The following is a 27,103-nucleotide window of genomic DNA, read 5'->3' on the forward strand; positions in this document are numbered from 1 at the left end:
CAGTGTTTAAACGATAGAGGGAACAAGTAGTTAAAGATCTTCATGTTCTCTTTGGAATTGTCTCAGATAAACCTTGAATGGAATTTTTTGCAATAATAATAATTAAAAAAATTAAAAAATTAAAAAGATTTAAAAGGATTGTCCTAAATTTGCTGCAAATTATAAAATAAACCTGATCAAAGTTTTATATACCTCGTTGAGCAAGTTGTCAGCGCCACCTGGCGGTGATGGTCCAATCAGTTCCCAGAAATCTGCTGTAAGTTCATGGTTATCTGGTGCCTGAAACAGCAAACACGTTCATTTATTTGTGAGGTTTAACCAGCACGTTGACGAGAAACAAAAGGAATATTCAGGTATTGAATAAGAAGTAAAATATGGCCTGCTGTTACGTTTTTAAAAATTAGTTAAAAAGAAATATGTCCTCTAGAAATAAGATAGCTCGAGATGATGGAAGGGATCTGGAAGGTAGTAAAATAAATAGTTTGTTTTGTTTAACGACACCACTAGAGCACATTGATTTATTAATCAGCGGCTATTGGATGTAAAACAATCAGTAATTTTGACATAGTCTTAGAGAGGGAAACCTGCTATATTTTTCCATTAGTAGCAAGGAATCTTTTATATGTACCATCCCAGACAGGATAGCACATACCACAGCCTTTGATATACCAGTTCCACAGGCTGGAATGAGAAATAGCCTAGCGGGCTCACCGATGGGGATCAACCCCAAACAGACTGTGCATCAAGCACGAAACAAAAAGTCCATAATATGATTACTGCAGCTATTAATAAAACAGAATGACATATTATGTCTTTATAACTTATATCTTCCAGAACAAAAGAACAGATTTTTAAAAAGACTGTATAAAAAACGAACACTTTTTCCTTCAGGCAGCTCTTTGATAATCCCGTACACACATATGGCTGCTTCCGTCATTAGCATCAAGGCGTCCACTGTGTGACACTGAAATAACAAGTACAATCATTTAGAAACACTGATCTTTTTAAAAAACATTTTTAACTCAACTTAATATAGGAAACAAACCCTAGTTAAGTGGAGACCTCCGTTAAGCAGTCATATAACTTAAAAGAAATGAACATCAGTTTACCGAAACATTCTTATATTATGGCTATTTGGAAGGAAGAACAGTTCTATTTAACAACTCACCACTCCACACATTCTTATATTATGGCTATTTGGAAGGAAGAACAGTTCTATTTAACAACGCACCACTCGACACATTCTTATATTATGGCTATTTGGAAGGAAGAACAGTTCTATTTAACAACACACCACTCCACACATTCTTATACTATGGCTATTTGGAAGGAAGAACAGTCCCATTTAACAACACACCACTCCACACATTCTTATATTATGGCTATTTGGAAGGAAGAACAGTTCTATTTAACAACGCACCACTCCACACATTCTTATACTATGGCTATTTGGAAGGAAGAACAGTTCTATTTAAACAACGCACCATTCGACACATTCTTATACTATGGCTATTTGGAAGGAAGAACAGTCCCATTTAACAACACACCACTCCACACATTCTTATATTATGGCTATTTGGAAGGAAGAACAGTTCTATTTAACAACGCACCACTCCACACATTCTTATATTATGGCTATTTGGAAGGAAGAACAGTCCCATTTAACAACACACCACTCCACACATTCTTATATTATGGCTATTTGGAAGGAAGAACAGTTCTATTTAACAACGCACCACTCCACACATTCTTATATTATGGCTATTTGGAAGGAAGAACAGTTCCATTTAACAACGCACCACTCCACACATTCTTATATTATGGCTATTTGGAAGGAAGAACAGTTCTATTTAACAACGCACCACTCCACACATTCTTATATTATGGCTATTTGGAAGGAAGAACAGTTCTATTTAACAACGCACCACTCCACACATTCTTATATTATGGCTATTTGGAAGGAAGAACAGTCCCATTTAACAACACACCACTCCACACATTCTTATATTATGGCTATTTGGAAGGAAGAACAGTTCTATTTAACAACGCACCACTCCACACATTCTTATATTATGGCTATTTGGAAGGAAGAACAGTTCCATTTAACAACGCACCACTCCACACATTCTTATATTATGGCTATTTGGAAGGAAGAACAGTTCCATTTAACAACGCACCACTCCACACATTCTTATATTATGGCTATTTGGAAGGAAGAACAGTTCTATTTAACAACGCACCACTCCACACATTCTTATATTATGGCTATTTGGAAGGAAGAACAGTTCTATTTAACAACGCACCACTCCACACATTCACACATTCTTATATACTATGGCTATTTGGAAGGAAGAACAGTTCTATTTAACAACACACCACTCCACACATTCTTATACTATGGCTATTTGGAAGGAAGAACAGTCCCATTTAACAACACACCACTCCACACATTCTTATATTATGGCTATTTGGAAGGAAGAACAGTTCCATTTAACAACACACCACTCAACACATTCTTATATTATGGCTATTTGGAAGGAAGAACAGTTCCATTTAACAACGCACCACTCCACACATTCTTATATTATGGCTATTTGGAAGGAAGAACAGTTCTATTTAACAACGCACCACTCCACACATTCTTATATTATGGCTATTTGGAAGGAAGAACAGTTCCATTTAACAACACACCACTCCACACATTCTTATTATGGCTATTTGGAAGGAAGAACAGTTCTATTTAACAACGCACCACTCCACACATTCTTATATTATGGCTATTTGGAAGGAAGAACAGTTCCATTTAACAACGCACCACTCCACACATTCTTATATTATGGCTATTTGGAAGGAAGAACAGTTCCATTTAACAACGCACCACTCCACACATTCTTATATTATGGCTATTTGGAAGGAAGAACAGTTCTATTTAACAACGCACCACTCCACACATTCTTATATTATGGCTATTTGGAAGGAAGAACAGTTCTATTTAACAACGCACCACTCCACACATTCTTATATTATGGCTATTTGGAAGGAAGAACAGTTCCATTTAACAACGCACCACTCCACACATTCTTATATTATGGCTATTTGGAAGGAAGAACAGTTCCATTTAACAACGCACCACTCCACACATTCTTATATTATGGCTATTTGGAAGGAAGAACAGTTCCATTTAACAACACACCACTCCACACATTCTTATATTATGGCTATTTGGAAGGAAGAACAGTTCTATTTAACAACGCACCACTCAACACATTCTTATATTATGGCTATTTGGAAGGAAGAACAGTTCTATTTAACAACACACCACTCAACACATTCTTATATTATGGCTATTTGGAAGGAAGAACAGTTCTATTTAACAACGCACCACTCCACACATTCTTATATTATGGCTATTTGGAAGGAAGAACAGTTCTATTTAACAACGCACCACTCCACACATTCTTATATTATGGCTATTTGGAAGGAAGAACAGTTCCATTTAACAACGCACCACTCCACACATTCTTATAACTATTTGGAAGGAAGAACAGCACCACTCCACACATTCTTATATTATGGCTATTTGGAAGGAAGAACAGTTCCATTTAACAACGCACCACTCCACACATTCTTATATTATGGCTATTTGGAAGGAAGAACAGTTCTATTTAACAACGCACCACTCCACACATTCTTATATTATGGCTATTTGGAAGGAAGAACAGTTCTATTTAACAACGTTCTATTTAACAACGAACACTCCACACATTCTTATATTATGGCTATTTGGAAGGAAGAAACAGTTCCATTTATTTAACAACGCACCACTCCACACATTCTTATATTATGGCTATTTGGAAGGAAGAACAGTTCATTTAACAACAGCACCACTCCACACATTCTTATATTATGGCTATTTGGAAGGAAGAACAGTTCCATTTAACAACGCACCACTCCACACATTCTTATATTATGGCTATTTGGAAGGAAGAACAGTTCCATTTAACAACGCACCACTCCACACATTCTTATATTATGGCTATTTGGAAGGAAGAACAGTCCCATTTAACAACGCACCACTCCACACATTCTTATATTATGGCTATTTGGAAGGAAGAACAGTTCCATTTAACAACGCACCACTCCACACATTCTTATATTATGGCTATTTGGAAGGAAGAACAGTTCTATTTAACAACGCACCACTCCACACATTCTTATATTATGGCTATTTGGAAGGAAGAACAGTTCTATTTAACAACACACCACTCCACACATTCTTATATTATGGCTATTTGGAAGGAAGAACAGTTCCATTTAACAACACACCACTCCACACATTCTTATATTATGGCTATTTGGAAGGAAGAACAGTTCTATTTAACAACGCACCACTCCACACATTCTTATATTATGGCTATTTGGAAGGAAGAACAGTTCCATTTAACAACGCACCACTCCACACATTCTTATATTATGGCTATTTGGAAGGAAGAACAGTTCCATTTAACAACACACCACTCCACACATTCTTATACTATGGCTATTTGGAAGGAAGAACAGTTCTATTTAACAACGCACCACTCCACACATTCTTATATTATGGCTATTTGGAAGGAAGAACAGTTCTATTTAACAACGCACCACTCCACACATTCTTATATTATGGCTATTTGGAAGGAAGAACAGTTCCATTTAACAACGCACCACTCCACACATTCTTATATTATGGCTATTTGGAAGGAAGAACAGTTCCATTTAACAACGCACCACTCCACACATTCTTATATTATGGCTATTTGGAAGGAAGAACAGTCCCATTTAACAACGCACCACTCCACACATTCTTATATTATGGCTATTTGGAAGGAAGAACAGTTCTATTTAACAACGCACCACTCCACACATTCTTATATTATGGCTATTTGGAAGGAAGAACAGTTCTATTTAACAACGCACCACTCCACACATTCTTATATTATGGCTATTTGGAAGGAAGAACAGTTCTATTTAACAACGCACCACTCCACACATTCTTATATTATGGCTATTTGGAAGGAAGAACAGTTCTATTTAACAACGCACCACTCCACACATTCTTATATTATGGCTATTTGGAAGGAAGAACAGTTCCATTTAACAACGCACCACTCCACACATTCTTATATTATGGCTATTTGGAAGGAAGAACAGTTCCATTTAACAACGCACCACTCCACACATTCTTATATTATGGCTATTTGGAAGGAAGAACAGTTCTATTTAACAACGCACCACTCCACACATTCTTATATTATGGCTATTTGGAAGGAAGAACAGTTCTATTTAACAACGCACCACTCCACACATTCTTATATTATGGCTATTTGGAAGGAAGAACAGTTCCATTTAACAACGCACCACTCCACACATTCTTATATTATGGCTATTTGGAAGGAAGAACAGTTCTATTTAACAACGCACCACTCCACACATTCTTATATTATGGCTATTTGGAAGGAAGAACAGTTCCATTTAACAACGCACCACTCCACACATTCTTATATTATGGCTATTTGGAAGGAAGAACAGTTCCATTTAACAACGCACCACTCCACACATTCTTATATTATGGCTATTTGGAAGGAAGAACAGTTCCATTTAACAACGCACCACTCCACACATTCTTATATTATGGCTATTTGGAAGGAAGAACAGTTCCATTTAACAACGCACCACTCAACACATTCTTATATTATGGCTATTTGGAAGGAAGAACAGTCCCATTTAACAACGCACCACTCCACACATTCTTATATTATGGCTATTTGGAAGGAAGAACAGTTCTATTTAACAACGCACCACTCAACACATTCTTATATTATGGCTATTTGGAAGGAAGAACAGTTCTATTTAACAACACACCACTCAACACATTCTTATATTATGGCTATTTGGAAGGAAGAACAGTTCTATTTAACAACGCACCACTCCACACATTCTTATATTATGGCTATTTGGAAGGAAGAACAGTTCCATTTAACAACGCACCACTCCACACATTCTTATATTATGGCTATTTGGAAGGAAGAACAGTTCCATTTAACAACGCACCACTCCACACATTCTTATATTATGGCTATTTGGAAGGAAGAACAGTTCCATTTAACAACGCACCACTCCACACATTCTTATATTATGGCTATTTGGAAGGAAGAACAGTTCTATTTAACAACGCACCACTCCACACATTCTTATATTATGGCTATTTGGAAGGAAGAACAGTTCTATTTAACAACGCACCACTCAACACATTCTTATATTATGGCTATTTGGAAGGAAGAACAGTTCCATTTAACAACACACCACTCCACACATTCTTATATTATGGCTATTTGGAAGGAAGAACAGTTCTATTTAACAACGCACCACTCCACACATTCTTATATTATGGCTATTTGGAAGGAAGAACAGTCCCATTTAACAACGCACCACTCCACACATTCTTATATTATGGCTATTTGGAAGGAAGAACAGTCCCATTTAACAACACACCACTCCACACATTCTTATATTATGGCTATTTGGAAGGAAGAACAGTTCTATTTAACAACGCACCACTCCACACATTCTTATATTATGGCTATTTGGAAGGAAGAACAGTTCATTTAACAACACACCACTCCACACATTCTTATATTATGGCTATTTGGAAGGAAGAACAGTTCTATTTAACAACGCACCACTCCACACATTCTTATATTATGGCTATTTGGAAGGAAGAACAGTTCCATTTAACAACACACCACTCCACACATTCTTATATTATGGCTATTTGGAAGGAAGAACAGTCCCATTTAACAACACACCACTCCACACATTCTTATATTATGGCTATTTGGAAGGAAGAACAGTTCTATTTAACAACGCACCACTCCACACATTCTTATATTATGGCTATTTGGAAGGAAGAACAGTTCCATTTAACAACGCACCACTCCACACATTCTTATATTATGGCTATTTGGAAGGAAGAACAGTTCCATTTAACAACGCACCACTCCACACATTCTTATATTATGGCTATTTGGAAGGAAGAACAGTTCCATTTAACAACGCACCACTCCACACATTCTTATATTATGGCTATTTGGAAGGAAGAACAGTTCTATTTAACAACGCACCACTCCACACATTCTTATATTATGGCTATTTGGAAGGAAGAACAGTTCTATTTAACAACGCACCACTCAACACATTCTTATATTATGGCTATTTGGAAGGAAGAACAGTTCTATTTAACAACACACCACTCCACACATTCTTATACTATGGCTATTTGGAAGGAAGAACAGTTCCATTTAACAACGCACCACTCCACACATTCTTATATTATGGCTATTTGGAAGGAAGAACAGTTCCATTTAACAACGCACCACTCCACACATTCTTATATTATGGCTATTTGGAAGGAAGAACAGTTCCATTTAACAACGCACCACTCCACACATTCTTATATTATGGCTATTTGGAAGGAAGAACAGTTCCATTTAACAACGCACCACTCCACACATTCTTATATTATGGCTATTTGGAAGGAAGAACAGTCTATTTAACAACGCACCACTCCACACATTCTTATATTATGGCTATTTGGAAGGAAGAACACATTTAACGCACCACTCCACACATTCTTATATTATGGCTATTTGGAAGGAAGAACAGTTCTATTTAACAACGCACCACTCCACACATTCTTTATTATGGCTATTTGGAAGGAAGAACAGTTCCATTTAACAACGCACCACTCCACACATTCTTATATTATGGCTATTTGGAAGGAAGAACAGTTCCATTTAACAACACACCACTCCACACATTCTTATATTATGGCTATTTGGAAGGAAGAACAGTTCTATTTAACAACGCACCACTCCACACATTCTTATATTATGGCTATTTGGAAGGAAGAACAGTTCTATTTAACAACGCACCACTCCACACATTCTTATATTATGGCTATTTGGAAGGAAGAACAGTTCCATTTAACAACGCACCACTCCACACATTCTTATATTATGGCTATTTGGAAGGAAGAACAGTTCCATTTAACAACGCACCACTCCACACATTCTTATATTATGGCTATTTGGAAGGAAGAACAGTTCCATTTAACAACGCACCACTCCACACATTCTTATATTATGGCTATTTGGAAGGAAGAACAGTTCTATTTAACAACGCACCACTCCACACATTCTTATATTATGGCTATTTGGAAGGAAGAACAGTTCTATTTAACAACACACCACTCCACACATTCTTATATTATGGCTATTTGGAAGGAAGAACAGTTCTATTTAACAACGCACCACTCCACACATTCTTATATTATGGCTATTTGGAAGGAAGAACAGTTCTATTTAACAACGCACCACTCCACACATTCTTATATTATGGCTATTTGGAAGGAAGAACAGTTCCATTTAACAACGCACCACTCCACACATTCTTATATTATGGCTATTTGGAAGGAAGAACAGTTCCATTTAACAACGCACCACTCCACACATTCTTATATTATGGCTATTTGGAAGGAAGAACAGTTCTATTTAACAACGCACCACTCCACACATTCTTATATTATGGCTATTTGGAAGGAAGAACAGTTCTATTTAACAACGCACCACTCCACACATTCTTATATTATGGCTATTTGGAAGGAAGAACAGTTCCATTTAACAACGCACCACTCCACACATTCTTATATTATGGCTATTTGGAAGGAAGAACAGTTCTATTTAACAACGCACCACTCCACACATTCTTATATTATGGCTATTTGGAAGGAAGAACAGTTCCATTTAACAACGCACCACTCCACACATTCTTATATTATGGCTATTTGGAAGGAAGAACAGTTCCATTTAACAACGCACCACTCCACACATTCTTATATTATGGCTATTTGGAAGGAAGAACAGTCCCATTTAACAACGCACCACTCCACACATTCTTATATTATGGCTATTTGGAAGGAAGAACAGTCCCATTTAACAACTCACCACTCCACACATTCTTATACTATGGCTATTTGGAAGGAAGAACAGTTCTATTTAACAACGCACCACTCAACACATTCTTATATTATGGCTATTTGGAAGGAAGAACAGTTCTATTTAACAACACACCACTCAACACATTCTTATATTATGGCTATTTGGAAGGAAGAACAGTTCTATTTAACAACACACCACTCAACACATTCTTATATTATGGCTATTTGGAAGGAAGAACAGTTCTATTTAAACAACGCACCACTCCACACATTCTTATATTATGGCTATTTGGAAGGAAGAACAGTTCCATTTAACAACGCACCACTCCACACATTCTTATATTATGGCTATTTGGAAGGAAGAACAGTTCCATTTAACAACGCACCACTCCACACATTCTTATATTATGGCTATTTGGAAGGAAGAACAGTTCTATTTAACAACGCACCACTCCACACATTCTTATATTATGGCTATTTGGAAGGAAGAACAGTTCTATTTAACAACGCACCACTCCACACATTCTTATATTATGGCTATTTGGAAGGAAGAACAGTTCCATTTAACAACGCACCACTCCACACATTCTTATATTATGGCTATTTGGAAGGAAGAACAGTTCTATTTAACAACGCACCACTCCACACATTCTTATATTATGGCTATTTGGAAGGAAGAACAGTTCCATTTAACAACGCACCACTCCACACATTCTTATATTATGGCTACTTGGAAGGAAGAACAGTCCCATTTAACAACACACCACTCCACACATTCTTATATTATGGCTATTTGGAAGGAAGAACAGTTCTATTTAACAACACACCACTCCACACATTCTTATACTATGGCTATTTGGAAGGAAGAACAGTCTCATTTAACAACACACCACTCCACACATTCTTATATTATGGCTATTTGGAAGGAAGAACAGTTCTATTTAACAACGCACCACTCCACACTTTCTTATATTATGGCTATTTGGAAGGAAGAACAGTCCCATTTAACAACGCACCACTCGACACATTCTTATACTATGGCTATTTGGAAGGAAGAACAGTCCCATTTAACAACACACCACTCCACACATTCTTATACTATGGCTATTTGGAAGGAAGAACAGTCTCATTTAACAACACACCACTCCACACATTCTTATATTATGGCTATTTGGAAGGAAGAACAGTTCTATTTAACAACGCACCACTCCACACATTCTTATATTATGGCTATTTGGAAGGAAGAACAGTCCCATTTAACAACACACCACTCCACACATTCTTATACTATGGCTATTTGGAAGGAAGAACAGTCTCATTTAACAACACACCACTCCACACATTCTTATATTATGGCTATTTGGAAGGAAGAACAGTTCTATTTAACAACGCACCACTCCACACATTCTTATATTATGGCTATTTGGAAGGAAGAACAGTTCTATTTAACAACGCACCACTCCACACATTCTTATATTATGGCTATTTGGAAGGAAGAACAGTTCTATTTAACAACACACCACTCAACACATTCTTATATTATGGCTATTTGGAAGGAAGAACAGTTCTATTTAACAACACACCACTCAACACATTCTTATATTATGGCTATTTGGAAGGAAGAACAGTTCTATTTAACAACGCACCACTCCACACATTCTTATATTATGGCTATTTGGAAGGAAGAACAGTTCCATTTAAACGCACCACTCCACACATTCTTATATTATGGCTATTTGGAAGGAAGAACAGTTCCATTTAACAACGCACCACTCCACACATTCTTATATTATGGCTATTTGGAAGGAAGAACAGTTCATTTAACAACGCACCACTCCACACATTCTTATATTATGGCTATTTGGAAGGAAGAACAGTCCCATTTAACAACGCACCACTCCACACATTCTTATATTATGGCTATTTGGAAGGAAGAACAGTTCCATTTAACAACGCACCACTCCACACATTCTTATATTATGGCTATTTGGAAGGAAGAACAGTTCTATTTAACAACGCACCACTCGACACATTCTTATATTATGGCTATTTGGAAGGAAGAACAGTCCCATTTAACAACGCACCACTCGACACATTCTTATATTATGGCTATTTGGAAGGAAGAACAGTCCCATTTAACAACGCACCACTCGACACATTCTTATATTATGGCTATTTGGAAGGAAGAACAGTTCCATTTAACAACGCACCACTCCACACATTCTTATATTATGGCTATTTGGAAGGAAGAACAGTTCTATTTAACAACTCACCACTCAACACATTCTTATATTATGGCTATTTGGAAGGAAGAACAGTTCTATTTAACAACACACCACTCAACACATTTTTAAAAATTATTATAATGGTTATATGGCATTGGACATATGGTTAAGGACCACACTGATAATGAAAGAAGAAACCCACTGCCACCACACAATGAGCTATTCTTTTCAATTAGCAGCAAGGGATCTTTTATATGCAGCATCCCGCAGATGGGATAGTGCATACCACGGCCTTTGTTACACCAGTTGTGGAGCACTGGCTGGAAAGAGAAATAGCCCAATGGGCCTATTTTAAAGAGGCCACCACAGAGAGTAAGTGAGAGTGTTTCTCCAGAACGTATATCCAACCAGACATACTTCATAAATTAAATTAAAACAAAAACTATATATTTTCAATGATGACAAACATTATACATTTGGTATAAGAATAACAAGTAGTATGTTGTGTTCAAATAAAATAAAATATTTTCCTTCAATCATTTAATCACATAATTTGGTACTAAAACATTTGAACATGTTTCCCTTTACCAAATTATTACCCTGTTTTCTGTTTTGGCTGGTGCTCAGATTTACGGAGGAATGAGTCGAAGTACAGTAAAAATCTATTTCTCACCAACTTGTCTGACAACACGCATTGTAGGTATCCACTTCCATCTCTCAACACAATGAACATCAGATTCTTTCCTGCAATCAACACAAAGTTTACAAAAAAAAGCTTTTTAAAGTTTGTTTTGTTTAACGACATTGATCTATTAATCTTCAGCTGTCAAATATTTGGTAATTCTGACATTATCTTAGAGAGGAAACCTGCTATATTTTTCCATTAGTAGCAGAAGATCTTTTATATGCACCATCTCACACCCTTTGTTATATACCAGTCGTGGTGCACTGGCTTCAACAAGAAATAGCAATAGCCTAATGGGCCCACCGACAGGGAGCAATCCTAGACAGACTGTGCATACGGTGAGCACTTTACCATTGGACTATTTCTCACCCTAGCAATCAACAGACAACAGAATTAATATCTTACTCATCACCGATAACACATACAACTTCTTTATTCCCAAACCAGGGAGAAATATTTCAAACTATCAGATGGGAGTCCGTTGAAGTGATTTTTACATTCGTAATGAACTGTTCCCAGGCCATAGGATTTCACATTTTATGGGAAACACTTTTCGGTTCCATGTCTTGTGATCATGGGAACCAATCGTAAACTGTTTTTAAAATAATTATATATATATTATTTTTGTTGAATAGTCGTACTCGATAAAATAATCATAGAAAACGAAATTTCGGTTCTGCGATTTTACCAACACAGTACCAGAAACAATTGTTTCCATGAAATCCTAAGGCCTGCTTTCCATCACATTCATTCATAAATCACCGAAATACCCAATACTTCACTTTAAGTTCTAATGATCTTGAAATTTGAAACATTCAATTTCAAAATCTTTTTTGGTGTAAACCATTTAATGGTAACACCAAAAACATTCAACTAGGAAACCTATTTCATTTTTCATTACTCATTCTCATTACAACCATGTGTTCTAAATTTAATGCATGAACTAGATTTGTTTGAGCTCAAGGAAAATAAAACTATTGTATTCACAATTATAAATTAAAAGTCAAAGCTTGGTTTGTTTAACAACATTACTTAGTAACTAGAGTTCAGAGATCCAATAATCGTCAGCTATTGGATGAGAAACTTGGTTGGATGTGAAACTTGGTTGGATGTGAAACTTGGTTGGACGTGAAACTTGGGTAACTTTGGGGAGCTTTCTTCTCTTACAAAACAAGAATTGATAGCTACATTAATTAGGCATACATTAAACAAAAAATAATAATAATTATAAAAAGCACCTTGTCTTCTCAATCTGTGGACCCACCCAAATATCTTCACTCGGATTTTACGGTTTTCAACAGAGCAGCGAATCTTTATCTAGAAAATAAAAAATAGTTTTATTTTAATAATGCGAGAAAACATCAACAGATGATGCTAATTTCTGATGTACATATCTATTAGGTTTCACATAAAATAATGTTTTAGTCACAATAGAAACACAATAGATTTGCCAAAAGTTGACAAAGTAAGCAATTTTTAAAAAAGTAGAATGCAAGTTAATGGTAAAAAAGATGTAAATAGTTGAAAGGCCAAACTAATGAAAAAAACATGACAAACTAATTTCTGTCCAAGACGTACAAGTTACCTGCAAGCTGAAGCACTGTAAATACATTTTAGTTGGAAAAGATGTTTCAATTGATTTTAAACACGGGGCTAGTTGTGCAAACGTTAGTTAGATTAACCAGTGATCAACGGAAATGTTCAAAAGCAAGGACTGAATCGATACACATAATAAATGAAAACATAATCTTGTAACTTGATTGAGGACAACCCAATTTAATCCATACACAATGAAAACTTGAGTTTAATTTATACTCGTGCAAAAATAACTAAAAGGAACATATGGGTCTAACCCATGGCTAACTTAACTATGCTTTGAACAACTTGGCTCTGGTTTTCATAAAAAAAATAGAATACTATATGTATACTCCTGTCCATTAGATACCATTTATTTTACTATCTGTTGTTTCAATATGCATCCTATTCAATCTGACTCATTCACTTTTAAAATACTCTAAATCAGTAAAGGTTAGTAAGGATAATTGTTTTGCAAATGTAGCAAAGCCATACATGATGCCAATATTTCTTGACGCAAAACCTAAAGAGACATACAACAGACTATTCCGATTGTTTTGTTGATGATTAACTGAACACACAACAATAATTACATGCTACTGATTAAACCAAAAGGATAACAAATAACAACAATAATTAGTTAGCATGCATTACTGCAATTTTCAACTAAATACATGTATAAGTTGACTGTTGTCTTGGATTTCATTGAATTTTAAGATGGCTAATATTTTATGATTTTATAATGTACATAACGACCACTCTTGTGGTAATTTCTGAGTACGCACCTGCTTTGGAGACGGTAAACTTGCATCCATCTCTAGTTTGATCTTCTGAGCTTCTTCCAGATTTTTGTCTCTCCTTTCTGCATCTTCTGTCTAAATATATTAAAATCACATTATCTTCCATGACTTTCCAAACGCCTTTTCCACAAGGTGTTTTTTCTCTCAATGATTTTCATGAATATTTCCTTGACTATCACTATACATATACATGTACACGTATAACAAGTGCTACAGTTGTTTGATGCTAGCACCTCATCTCGACATGTATGTTGTTTAAGGGTATGCGTTATTAATCAATTTTAATTTTACAGAAATCAAGATTCTGTGATTTTCCAAGCCTATAAAAAAAGTTAAAGTTTAATTTGTTTAACAACACCACTAGAGCACATTGATTTATTAATCATTGGCTAGTGGATGTCAAACATTTAGTAATTTGGACATATAGTCTTAGAGAGGAAACCTGCTACATTTGGACATACAGTCATAGAGAGGAAACCTGCTACATTTGGACATACAGTCATAGAGAGGAAACCTGCTACATTTGGACATACAGTCATAGAGAGGAAACCTGCTACATTTGGACATACAGTCATAGAGAGGAAACCTGCTACATTTGGACATACAGTCATAGAGAGGAAACCTGCTACATTTGGACATACAGTCATAGAGAGGAAACCTGCTACATTTGGACATAGTCATAGAGAGGAAACCTGCTACATTTGGACATACAGTCATAGAGAGGAAACCTGCTACATTTGGACATACAGTCTTAGAGAGGAAACCTGCTACATTTGGACATACAGTCATAGAGAGGAAACCTGCTACATTGTTCTGTTAGTGGCAAGGGACCTTTTATATGCACCATCCCCAATACAGGATAGCACATACCACAGCCTTCGATATACCAATCGTCGTGAATTGCTTCGGACATGAAATAACCCAATAAGCCCATTGACGGGGATCAATCCTAGACTGACTTTGCTGTGTATCAGGCAAGTACTTTACCAAGTGGCTAAGTGCCACATCTCCACACCTAAAGACAAGACCAAAATGTCCATTGCATGATCTTCCAGGATGTCCATTACCTTTATGAAGTGAAGTGTAAATCAGTATTCAAGGCTTGAAACCAACACAGGCAGCAGATTACACTCATAATGTACACTATGCTTTCTAACAATCAACATAACAAGCAACTTTTGCTTTCAATTATATTTTTGACAATATTTTAGATACATTTGTAGATATATCAAGAATTCTTGATGTTAAGAAGAGATCAAATAAATCTCACACTATTATGTACATTTCTCTCTAATCTTCGACACTGCTGTTAAAAATGTAAACACTAAAAACTAAGTTTAATTTTCAGACTAATTTCTAGAACTTCTTCTTACTTTCTAGCATTCCATCCTGAAATCTTCTGACGAGGTCAACATTTAGTCGACGAAACGTTGAGATTTTAAACTTGTGGTTTTAAACAAAGACTTTACTTTTATTATATACATCTTGAAATCTGAGAAGCAAAGATTGTTTCCAACTACACAAAATGACTTGAGAGTCTTGGTATTAAATCATTAAAGTTCTTCCGCAGTATTACCTCTTTCTTGCTTTTATCACTGGCTTTGTGCATTTCCCTCTGCCAGATTTTATGTAGCTTTTTCATCTGAGTTTTGGAAACAGCCTCAAATCCCTAAAACAGATTTTAAAATATATATATATAATTATAGGAATAGGAGCAATCATACATACATCTACCAAGACAAAAATATGATGAAAATAAACAGGAAAAACTTTCAAACAGATTTTAAAATGTTGACATTAAGTATACCAAGGGAGATAATAGAAAACATTTAGCCACCAAAATATCAGTAGTGTACACATCAACATACAACATTTATTGAGCAACATTAATCATCTCAAAGTGATTTTCTAATTAAACTGAGAGAGGAAAGGAATGTTCTATGTTTGTTCACAAATGGTAGGTTCCACAGGTAAAGCTCTATTCTAACAGGAGGCAGGCGACAGGAGCAATTGTTTTACAAACCACTGATTTCAACTCCTGCATCCTAACAGATTGATGTAGTTGAGCGTGCAACACAATAAGGATAGTAATTGCTTCTATTTTTCTTGTGCGACGTGAGCGACCAAAATATATTAACCAGCCGGACAAGTTTTACTTGGCAACTTCAACTGTCAACAACAATTTAAAAATAAAGACTGTTGCTATGGTCACATCTAGTTAGGATATAAATAGTATCCCATTGGTCGCATCTCAGGCATGCGCAAATTAAAATTTAGCATAACCTGAAAAGGGGTTATGCCAAAAGATTTTGCATAATCTGATTTTTCTTTATAATTTAAAAAAAATTTATATCCTTAATTTTGAGAAACAAGAGAGTGGCAATGGTAAGTAAAAAGTAAATGTATACAAATGTTTAAGAGATTTAAAAATAATAATAATGATTAGAACTATTGTAATAAATTACCAAAACATTGTGAATGTCAGGCTTGATATATTATATAAAACACATCATCATGTGTGCATAACTATGTGTGAATGAATAAGAATTCACTGCAATATCTTACCTTTAATTTTATAATATTAGTCTTTTATGTGCATATAATGTCATGACATTCAGTTGTGAGTGGGAGACTCGGTGCCATCTTCCTCATCTAAGGAACAGTGGATACCGTCACTGTCGTTATCATTGATACTGTCGTCATCGTCACTGTCACTATCCTATTCGGAATTACAGTTAATAATAGGGTCACTGTGACTCTGGTTTACCCTGGTTGCTGATCCAGTTCGAGATTGTAATGACCATCACAATATCGCCATTTTTGATTGGTTAAATTCGGCTATAACACCTTCTAACAACCAATGGGAATGCACCTACTTTGCAAGATATTTATACAAACGTGACGACTACGAAAAAGTACTGCATCGGGAGCAAGTCTAATGTTTGTACTCGCGATAAAAATATGTTGGTAAGTTGCCAGGATTAACCATTCAGTACATTTTACACGAACAGTAAATCGGTTATTCCAAATAAAATGGTATAACCGATGCATGAATGAAACGGTCATTTGTACAATTCGTGGAGGCCTGCATCTGTTTAGAATACAGCTTAAGTGTGAAATCTATAGGTTCTAAAAGGGAGATCATTTTTAGTTTAGTTAATGGCAAAAGAATGAGGGACTTACATCACCACTTTCATCTTTTCGATCGACATAGATCACTGGGAATGGCTCCTTTCCTGTATATCTCATTGCCTGGAAATAGTTTTTAAAATAACAAACATTAGTCTACAAATACAAATCAAACATCAGTAACTGAAAAACAACAACATCTGCGACACCATTGGGCGAAATGGCCCTTTTCTTTCCCACCTAAAGTTGGCTTAAATCATCAAGTTATTAGCAGTTGTGAGAAGTTGAAGTCATTGGAACATAATCCAATTTAAAAATCACATAACAAATGTCAAAACAATGACCTGTTCAGTTTCTCTTTGGCGTGATTTGTAAATCAAACATAAAGACTCAATAATCTACATGTATGTCACATAAAAATGTACTATTCTCATATATACTGGGATTCCACGATTTGTAGCCTATTGCGACTCTATTGTTTCAAATTATATTGTGATCACCAATAGCAGTTTAATTTGTTTGGTGCATACACTTGAATTATACTACCAGCAGCATCATGTTACTGGAATTCCACGATTTGTAGCCTATTGCGACTCAACTCTATTGTTTCATATTATATTGTGATCACCAATAGCAGTGTTTAATTTGTTTGGTGCATACACTTGAATTATACTACCAGCAGCATCATGTTACTGGAATTCCACGATTTGTAGCCTATTGCGACTCAACTCTATTGTTTCATATTATATTGTGATCACCAATAGCAGTGTTTAATTTGTTTGGTGTATACACTTGAATTATACTACCAGCAGCATCATGTTACTGGAATTCCCTCAAAACTGGACATTTTTCACGGTTTCTTTCAAATTATTAGTACAGAAGATTTCTAAAAAGAGATACTCTTTAAAACGGGACTTTTCACCAATTGTGTGGGTGTCCAGTTATGAGGGGTTTCACTGTATGTATAAACCTGTAACACAGTCTTGAAAGGTTTGTCCTTGGATCCACTTCCTGTTTCATCACTGCCGCACCTCTCAGATGTGAACAGCTCTCCTGAAACAAAAGTGGATTTGTACAGTTTTAAGTCTGCATTTTTGCAGTAAAGGCAAATATAACTATTGTTTGTCACAAATTTACCCCAAGACTTACATACATTGTTGGCTTCAAACTGGATAAGATGATCCAGTTAATTATAAAATCCCTTGTTTTTGTTGTGTGTTTCTTATCTCAAAAAGTCCTATATGTGTACTTTTTAATAATTACAATCTTCCTGCCGTCATATGATTTACTCTGATTGGACATTACAAAAATGAAGTCATTACATCAAATGGCATGTTATTACATAAATCAAGTCATGGCCAGAACATTTAGAAGGAAATATTGCACTCAACACATTTTATTTATGGTTATATTGCGTCAGACATATGATTAAGGACCACAAAGATATTGAGCGAGGAAACCTGCTGTCGCCACTTCATGGGCTACTCTTTTCGATTAGCAGCAAGGGATCGTTTATATGCACCATCCCACAGACAGGGTAGTACATACCACGGCCTTTGATATACCAGTCGTGGTGCACTGGCTGGAACGAGAAATATAGCCCAATGGGCCCATGCACTGAATGAAATCGATCCCAGACTGACAGCGCATCGAGCGGATGCTTTACCCCTGGGCTACGTCCCGCCATGGGAAGAACATTAGAAACTGATTTATAAATACATAAATTGTATTATTTGTAATTATCAGAATTGTTTGTCATATGTTGTGAATTTTTCCGATATAGAACAGTCACAAATTTAGTACAAAATTAATTTGCTATCCAATTTAATACAATTTTGTCACTGTTACACATTGATAATTTTGACCCCCCCCCCCACCCCAAAAGCCAACCAATTCCTATTTATAGTCTGTCCCATCCTCCTACAAAAAATGTTTTTTGCAAATAATTTCAGTTTTGTCTAATGTAAGAAGAAAAGTAATTTAAGTTTTTATTGTTAATAAAAAAATTCTAGAAATGTGAAAAAAACCCTCACAAACAAACAACAAGCAGATGACAATAAATCGGATGTTGACTGTGCAAACTGTTCACGAGAAAACAAACTGAACGGAGTTGGAAGTATATCGCAGTTAGGGACGTTGAGATACAATCATTGAATCAAGGCCAGGGATGTGCCTATAGAAAAATTCGGTGCCGGGCAAAATTCGAAGGTCCGTCCAATAAATTTAGGAGGGCTGAATGCATGCTCCCCATTGACGTTTTTTTACATTGCAGATGCTCTTATCGGTCTTTTGGGTTATTTTTAATTAGCTTTTCTAATTTATATCTCAGGTTTATATTATTTAGCAAATATATGAGCTGCTAAATGAAAAGATATAACATCCCAGAAAAAGCAGAAAGTACTGTGTTGGTATTCACAAAGGCTGAAAGGCAATAACTTACTACTTGGTGCCAATCAGTTAACAGTTGAATAAAGTGTATTAAACTTTAAGGCGTCTGTTTTTCTTTTCTGACCATATTTTAACAGCTGTTTCAAATGGAAAATCTTCCAATTTAGGACCCTCAATTACAATTCTCATAATTGAGTTTAAAGTCGTTTCTGTCATTCTGTTGCGAAGAATTGTTTTTATCAGTTTCATTTGGGAGAAGTCTCTTTCACAGTCTGCTGTATGTGGTGGTAGAACCATGTAAATCTCTGCAAGAAATGCCATAATTGGATAAACAAGTTTTAAGCCTTTGTTGGCTAATCTCTGGATTAGTGTTTTTATGTGACTAATTGCATAGTCATCTGCATTTCTATCATTTTTTTGCGAGTCAAACAAGCTGAAAGCCTCCATGATATTATTGTCGGTAAATCGATTTTTAATGTTTCTTTGCAGACCTAACAGCACTATTATGATAAAAGTCATACAACTGTCTAAGAATAGCTTTGAATTTGTTGACATATGCCCGATATCATATGGCATGCTATCTCCAGCCTGAGATGCAGCTAAATTAAGTTTATGTGCAGCACAGTGTAAGCCTACTGCCTCACATTTATACATGTAATTCACCCACAGCATTTTGAGAAATAATCTGTTTATTTTGTATTAATTTAACAGCCCCATTGTGAACACCAGTCATTACAGCAGCACCGTCAGTTCCAATGCCCCTCAGGCATGTACAGTATGCGAACCAACCATAATTGCATCTAGACGGCGACTCCAACCAAGCTAGACAGCGTCAAGACTAGTCTACCAAATTTGAAAATTTTCTGTTAAGACGGTTTATCGGCGGTAGCTGCAGACACTGAAAACGTGCATGAGCTACTTGATTTGAGCCTCTAAGGGTTTTTTTTTTGTTAGTTGTTATGAATTATAATATATATATATATATCTATATATATGTATTTCACGTGGGGGTTTTTTAAATCGCGATTGACGTGTTTACAAGACATTCGCACTACAATGAAAATAATAATTAAATAATAGATTTTTATAACCAATAACCCTTGTAAATCGTTCAATGGGAAACGATTACAATAAACAACAATGAACAGGAGTGTATGGAGAAGGGAGAGTTCTCGGTTTACTAAGGAAAGAAGTGAAATCGAGACAAAAAGGGGAGACGAAAGAATAAGCTTGGTTTTGCGCACGTGATATTTAGCACAGCAGTGGACAGTTCATTTCATGTGTGAGGGGATTTCGAATCTGTTTTTTACATTTACTACATTTAAAAAAGTTAAATAAATAATAATAATAAAAAAAGAGAAAATGATAAAAATAAGTGTTTTTAAAAGGATTGGGGGGGGGGGATACTGCGTGTTAATAAACATTTAAAAATAATAAATTTGCTTTTGCTATGTGACGATTGTCATGGGCAGCTATGGATACTGTTTTATTTGTCGGAGGGAATCAGGTTCCCAGGTCGGTAGGAATAATATCTGGGGCAGGGTGCACAACTTTGCGGGGGATCACAGCCTCCATAGTGTGGAGATGGGACACAAGCCATATTTTTACCTTTATTCATTTTTGTCCTCGAGTGCAAGTGGGGCGGGTTGTCCCCCCCCCCCCCCCCATCTAAATACCCACAGGCCTGGGATGTCGAATCTGTTCGCTGGGTTGTTAGTTTTTAAATTTTATTAATTTTCTTGTTTGGCCAATAAAAATACATTACATATATGGTATTTGATCCCCGCTAAGTCTATTAGTATGTTTTATGATATCTTTTCAGGTGCTGCCACAAATTTTGGAGCATTAGTATATTGTAGTATTTACTTTTTACTATTTTTTGTGTATCTTCGTTAAATTTGTCAAGTCTGCTTTCAACTTGCCCCGTGTCCATGTTGGTGTCCTCTACAGTGATTTTAAATTTCATATTAATCAATATATCTTTTCGACTTGGCAAGATGATTGGGATGGTGCGGATGCAAACAAACTTCATTCTGTCACGCCAGTCCTGGGAGAGTGGCAGTCATCCTACAGGCGGTGCAGGAAGGATGAAGTAGTCTTGTGCCGTGCCCGCATCGGCCATACATATTTGACGCATTCGTGTATTTTAAAGAAGGACCCCCCCCCCCCCCCCCCTCAGTGTGAACATTGTCAGTGTACACCGACTGTGCGCCCCATTTTGGTGGAGTGTGATCATCTCAAGCCAACAAGAAATGATATATTTAGCAACAGAAATGTTTTAGAACCTTTTAAACTCCATCCAGAATTAATTGTAAACACTTCTGTACAAAGTTTTAAAATATACCTACCTTGATTTATGTATTATATTGTACTTTTTTCCCACAGCTCCTTACACAGTGGTTTTACATAAATAATGTTTTCATATAGCACCCATTTACCTTTTCATCCACTAATTGTACCAATACTACCTGTAAACGTGTACCGCCGATTTGACCAACGATCTCAACAATCGCGGGTTACATGTCGCTTACGAACTTTGTTAAATAAATGTGTGTTCATGTGATTTCCAAAAGGAACATGAGTACAGGTTTTATCTGGAGCTGTTGTTGTAGCAGATGTATTCTCTCTAACACCCATTACCTTTTTCCTCCACTAATTGTACCAATATTACCTGTGTACGTGTACTGCCGATTTGACCAACGATCGCGGGTTACATGTCGTTTACGAGCTTTGTTAAATAAATGTGTGCTGGAGTGATGTCCAAAAAGAACTTCGATACAGGGGCCGTTTGTATTACGTACAGCTATATGTATATTTTCTTTTTCTAGGAATGTCGTTGTAGATATCTCTCTCTACTGTTGTTGTCGTTTTGGGTTTTTTTGCATGTGTATATATTTTTTTCAATGTTAATCCATACAATTTAATTTGGGGAAAATATTCCGTTTTTTTTTTTTTTTTTTTTTTTTTTATGTCAAATATATTTATATGCTAATTTTATCCATTCAATTTGATTTGGGAAAAATACCCCATAATGAAATATGCTCTTTTTTTCACCAGTAGCCATACATGCACACCAGTGTGTGTTTATACCGCCAAAGTTACAAACGATCGCCGGGTCTGCGATATGCTTAGTTACATAAATGTGTTTACGTGATTTACAAAAGGAACTTAACCGGCCTCGGTGGCGTCGTGGCAGGCCATCGGTCTACAGGCTGGTAGGTACTGGGTTCGGATCCCAGTCGAGGCATGGGATTTTTAATCCAGATACCGACTCCAAACCCTGAGTGAGTGCTCCGCAAGGCTCAATGGGTAGGTGCAAACCACTTGCACCGACCAGTGATCCATAACTGGTTCAACAAAGGCCATGGTTTGTGCTATCCTGCCTGTGGGAAGCGCAAATAAAAGATCCCTTGCTGCCTGTCGTAAAAAGAGTAGCCTATGTGGCGACAGCGGGTTTCCTCTAAAAACAGTGTCAGAATGACCATATGTTTGACGTCCAATAGCCGATGATAAGATAAAAAATCAATGTGCTCTAGCGGCGTCGTTAAATAAAACAAACTTTACTTTTTTTTTTACAAAAGGAACTTAGGTTACAGGTTTTATCTGGAGCTGTTTATTTTGCATGTGTATTCTCCACTAGTTGTACCAATATCATTATTTATTATTTCACTCGGGACATAAATTTGATAATAACTGGTAACTCGTTTATTATCCTCTATACATGTATGTTTGCCGCCGATATGACCAACGATCACGAGTCGTTTCGTCTGCGAGCTACTTTGTTAATATGTGTTGGCGTGATTTCCAAAATGAACTTTGATATAGGTTGTATCTAGTGCTAGTGTTGTTATTGTTGCGGACCCGGTATAGTCCACCTGTTAATTTGACCCATACAATTTTATTTTGGGAAAACTTCCACGCTAAATCTTTTACTGGTTTATAATATTTTGATCTATTTTCTTTCTTTTTTTTCAGGCGTTATAATGAGTACAAAAACCAAATAATAAAAGACTACGAAGAAGAATCTGGTATATTTTGGGTAAAATTCCATGTCAGTCCCATTTTTATCCAACGTTATATTACTATCAATGGAATAAATGTTAATATCCTAAAAGGTACCGACATAATAGTCCTCATTCTCCCATTTTTCCTGTTACTCTGTTCAGAAGGCCGGAAATGTGACATTTTAACACCTGAAATTCAAACATTTCTTAGGGAAGCAGTTTCAGACCGTGAAATACATTTATTTTCATCTCCCAGGCCATTGAACCGACACCATACCCCCCCCCCACCCCTTTCAAATACACCCTGCAGTCATTGTTATAGGCTATATCCCTCCCCCACCCCACCCACCCAAAAATATAATTAAAATATTTTCACTTCAATTTTATTATTTATAAGAACTAAAATTGTTCTGAATGTGCAATTTAAATATGACTTGACTTGACTGAAATTTTAAACGGAGTGCTTTCATAATCATGTTAGGTCAGATCATAGGGTTTAACGTGCACATTCAGAGCAAGCTGTTTTAGCGCACGCCTGTCATGGGCACAGGTGCCGGCCTCAGCTTGCTCCTCCGTCCAGGACAGGAAAGGGTTGGGGTGGGTGGAGAGGGGACTGGCAGGTGTAAGAGTAGCACGTATATATATATACACACACACACACAAACAAGTATGAAACAGCTTAGAACGTTTATAATTATTTGTGTGATCTAAACTGGTCTTGTCCACGCCTCCTTGTGTAAATTAGTTGTCAATTAAATCCTTGCAGCTAAAGCTCAGCTGCTAAATCAAAGCGTGTTGCATGTGCACCTTCTGAAATATACATCTCCGTTGTTTTGGCTTGGCTCAAGTAGATCGAATAAACATAGGCGACACCACCAAAAGAAACAAGTATAACAATGTTATACACTGTTACGATTGTTGAAAGGAGACCTTTGCAAATCTCTATGGTGTTAAACTCATTCTTAATCTCATGTTACATTGATGGGGTTTATTTAAAGATATGGGCTTCTTTCCGGTCAAATGATTAATCATGGTCACGACTGAGTGAGAGCTCTGCAAGGCTCAATGGGTAGGTGTAAGCCACTTGCACCGACCAGTGATCCATAACTGGTTCAACAAAGGCCATGGTTTGTGCTATCCTACCTGTGGGAAGCACAAATAAAAGATCCCTTGCTGCATGTCGTAAAAGAGTAGCCTATGTGGCGACAGCAGGTTTCCTCTAAAAAAATCTGTGTGGTCCTTAACCATATGTCTGACGCAATATAACCGTAAATAAAATGTGTTGAGTGCGTCGTTAAATAAAAAACTTCTTTCTTTCTGTATAGAGGGCGAAACGACCCAGTATGGGGGCGAAACAACACAGGAATAAGGGCAAAACGACCTGATACCAGTCTGACCAGGGGTTGTTTGGAAACTACCATATATCGTACCGTCATACAATTTCGATCGACATATGTTTTCGATACTTTGTTTGTAACTGCATGTATCGCGAGATTATGCGAGATATTACGTCACTATCAGCCTAAACATAAACAACGAAGTGTCTTTTACCTCACAATATTAAAAATGCTTCAAGTCAAGCTGCCAACTTCATGTTTTAATTATAATACCATAAATAGTGTGCATGTTATCAGTTTTTCGTAATGCAATATTTTGGTACTAATGAAATGCCTCACATAGCGAAATCCAGGTATCACAAATCCCTGCAAAGTTATCGTCTGCAACACTGACATCTGACTTGCCAAAGTTCGAAGATATACCACGTGATCATTACACTGAACAATAAAATTTATGGAAGGCTGGTTGGGTTACCTCTTATGTTATTCACAGCAAAGATCTTTTCGGTAATTTCTGGTGGGGACATGTTTACATGTGCATTTACATTTACTACAAATAAAGGTGGTTTGGTGGAATTAGATTTTTTGAAAATATATAGTTCTGTATCTCTGTCAGAGTACTTAAGGTGACAGTCTGAATTTAGGTGTCGTTGATACGTATAACAAGAGGAGTAGACATTAACCTATGACGAAAACATAATGTAAATATGTTTTAAATGAACACTGTCTATTGGTCTGAAGTTACAAACATTATATGATTTTATTTTCAAAAGAAGATTTTGATGTAAATTATTGCACGGAGTATAGATCCTTCACTGCCATAAAAAGGACAAAAATAGACAGCCAATGAAACTATCGAAAACATATGACGTTTGTGAAAATATAGCGGAAACACCTGTACAACTTAGCAGCTAGTGTTTTTGGAGGAAAATTTGGTGTTCATGGGAAATTATCACTGTTTTTTACAATAAACTAATGTGACTTGAGAAAGGTAAAGTAGTATTGTATGTACGAAGTATTGTTTTTATTATCGTACCGTCACACGTTTTAGATCGACACGCGTTTTTGATCGCTCATTTGTAATTGCAATAGTGCGAGAATGCGCGAGCATTGACGTCACCACAAGAACGAAAACGAACATGGAAGTCACTTTTTGTTCCGAGAGAAAAATGCTGCGTGTCAAGTTTCCAATGGTAAGTTTTAACTCAAATATCTACAACCATAGTATATTTTATCAGTTTTCACTAATGTACATATTTGGTATGAAGAAAATGCTTTACGGAGCAATATCTAGTTGTCAAAAAATGTTGTAAACTTGTCGGCTGCTACACTGACGTCACATCTGTCAAAAGTCACGTGATATACAACGTGATACTCATGCAACCATAAAAATATATGGAAGACAATTTGGGGCAAATCTTATGTTGTTTTTGACGTTACCTTGTTTTGGACATATTTTAATTAAGGGTTTTTCTCATAAGCTAAAATTTGCCACAGTTATGGGCAAATTTAGAATTGATATTCAATAAATTATGTATGTATTTTATATAATTATAAATAAATTTTATATTTAATAAATAAAAAAAATGATATTCCTTTAAAAATTATGTACCGTTGTTTTAGGAGTTTGATTTTTTTTTTTTTTTTTTTTTTTTTTAAAGGCCGTGATCAACCGACCAAATGTAAATTACAGACAATACAATCACCAGTCTTTAGAAAATGCATATGAGGCAGTTAAAACTCAGGGAATGCCGATTAAAAAAGCAGCTAGGATTTGTTCAGTGCCATACTCCACCTTGCACCATACTCTAAGCGGAAAAACGGACATCGATTGTGTTAAGTCAGGACCAGACTCATTGTTGTCTCAAGAAGAGGAGCAAACTTTAGTGACACATGTTGAGTTTATGTCATCTGTGGGCTTTGGGT

General features: G+C 36.2%; 1 protein-coding gene across 2 annotated transcripts in view; it reads right to left on the reverse strand.

The window, feature by feature from the left end:
• The window catches only part of LOC121379506 (asparagine--tRNA ligase, cytoplasmic-like), a 43,802-nt gene that overhangs the window by 14,475 nt on the left and 2,224 nt on the right, over window positions 1-27,103 (reverse strand). For both annotated transcript variants that reach the window (XM_041508153.1, XM_041508160.1), the window contains exons 2-9: window positions 18,419-18,501; window positions 17,503-17,571; window positions 15,896-15,988; window positions 14,305-14,394; window positions 13,183-13,261; window positions 11,933-12,003; window positions 878-964; window positions 193-279 (exon numbers count right to left, since the gene is read on the reverse strand). In XM_041508153.1, the coding sequence (XP_041364087.1) occupies window positions 193-279; window positions 878-964; window positions 11,933-12,003; window positions 13,183-13,261; window positions 14,305-14,394; window positions 15,896-15,988; window positions 17,503-17,571; window positions 18,419-18,501 (659 nt within the window). The remainder of the gene's footprint in view (window positions 1-192; window positions 280-877; window positions 965-11,932; window positions 12,004-13,182; window positions 13,262-14,304; window positions 14,395-15,895; window positions 15,989-17,502; window positions 17,572-18,418; window positions 18,502-27,103) is intronic.

The sequence above is a fragment of the Gigantopelta aegis genome, chromosome 2 (assembly GCF_016097555.1).
Source record: "Gigantopelta aegis isolate Gae_Host chromosome 2, Gae_host_genome, whole genome shotgun sequence".
Classification (NCBI taxonomy): domain Eukaryota; kingdom Metazoa; phylum Mollusca; class Gastropoda; order Neomphalida; family Peltospiridae; genus Gigantopelta; species Gigantopelta aegis.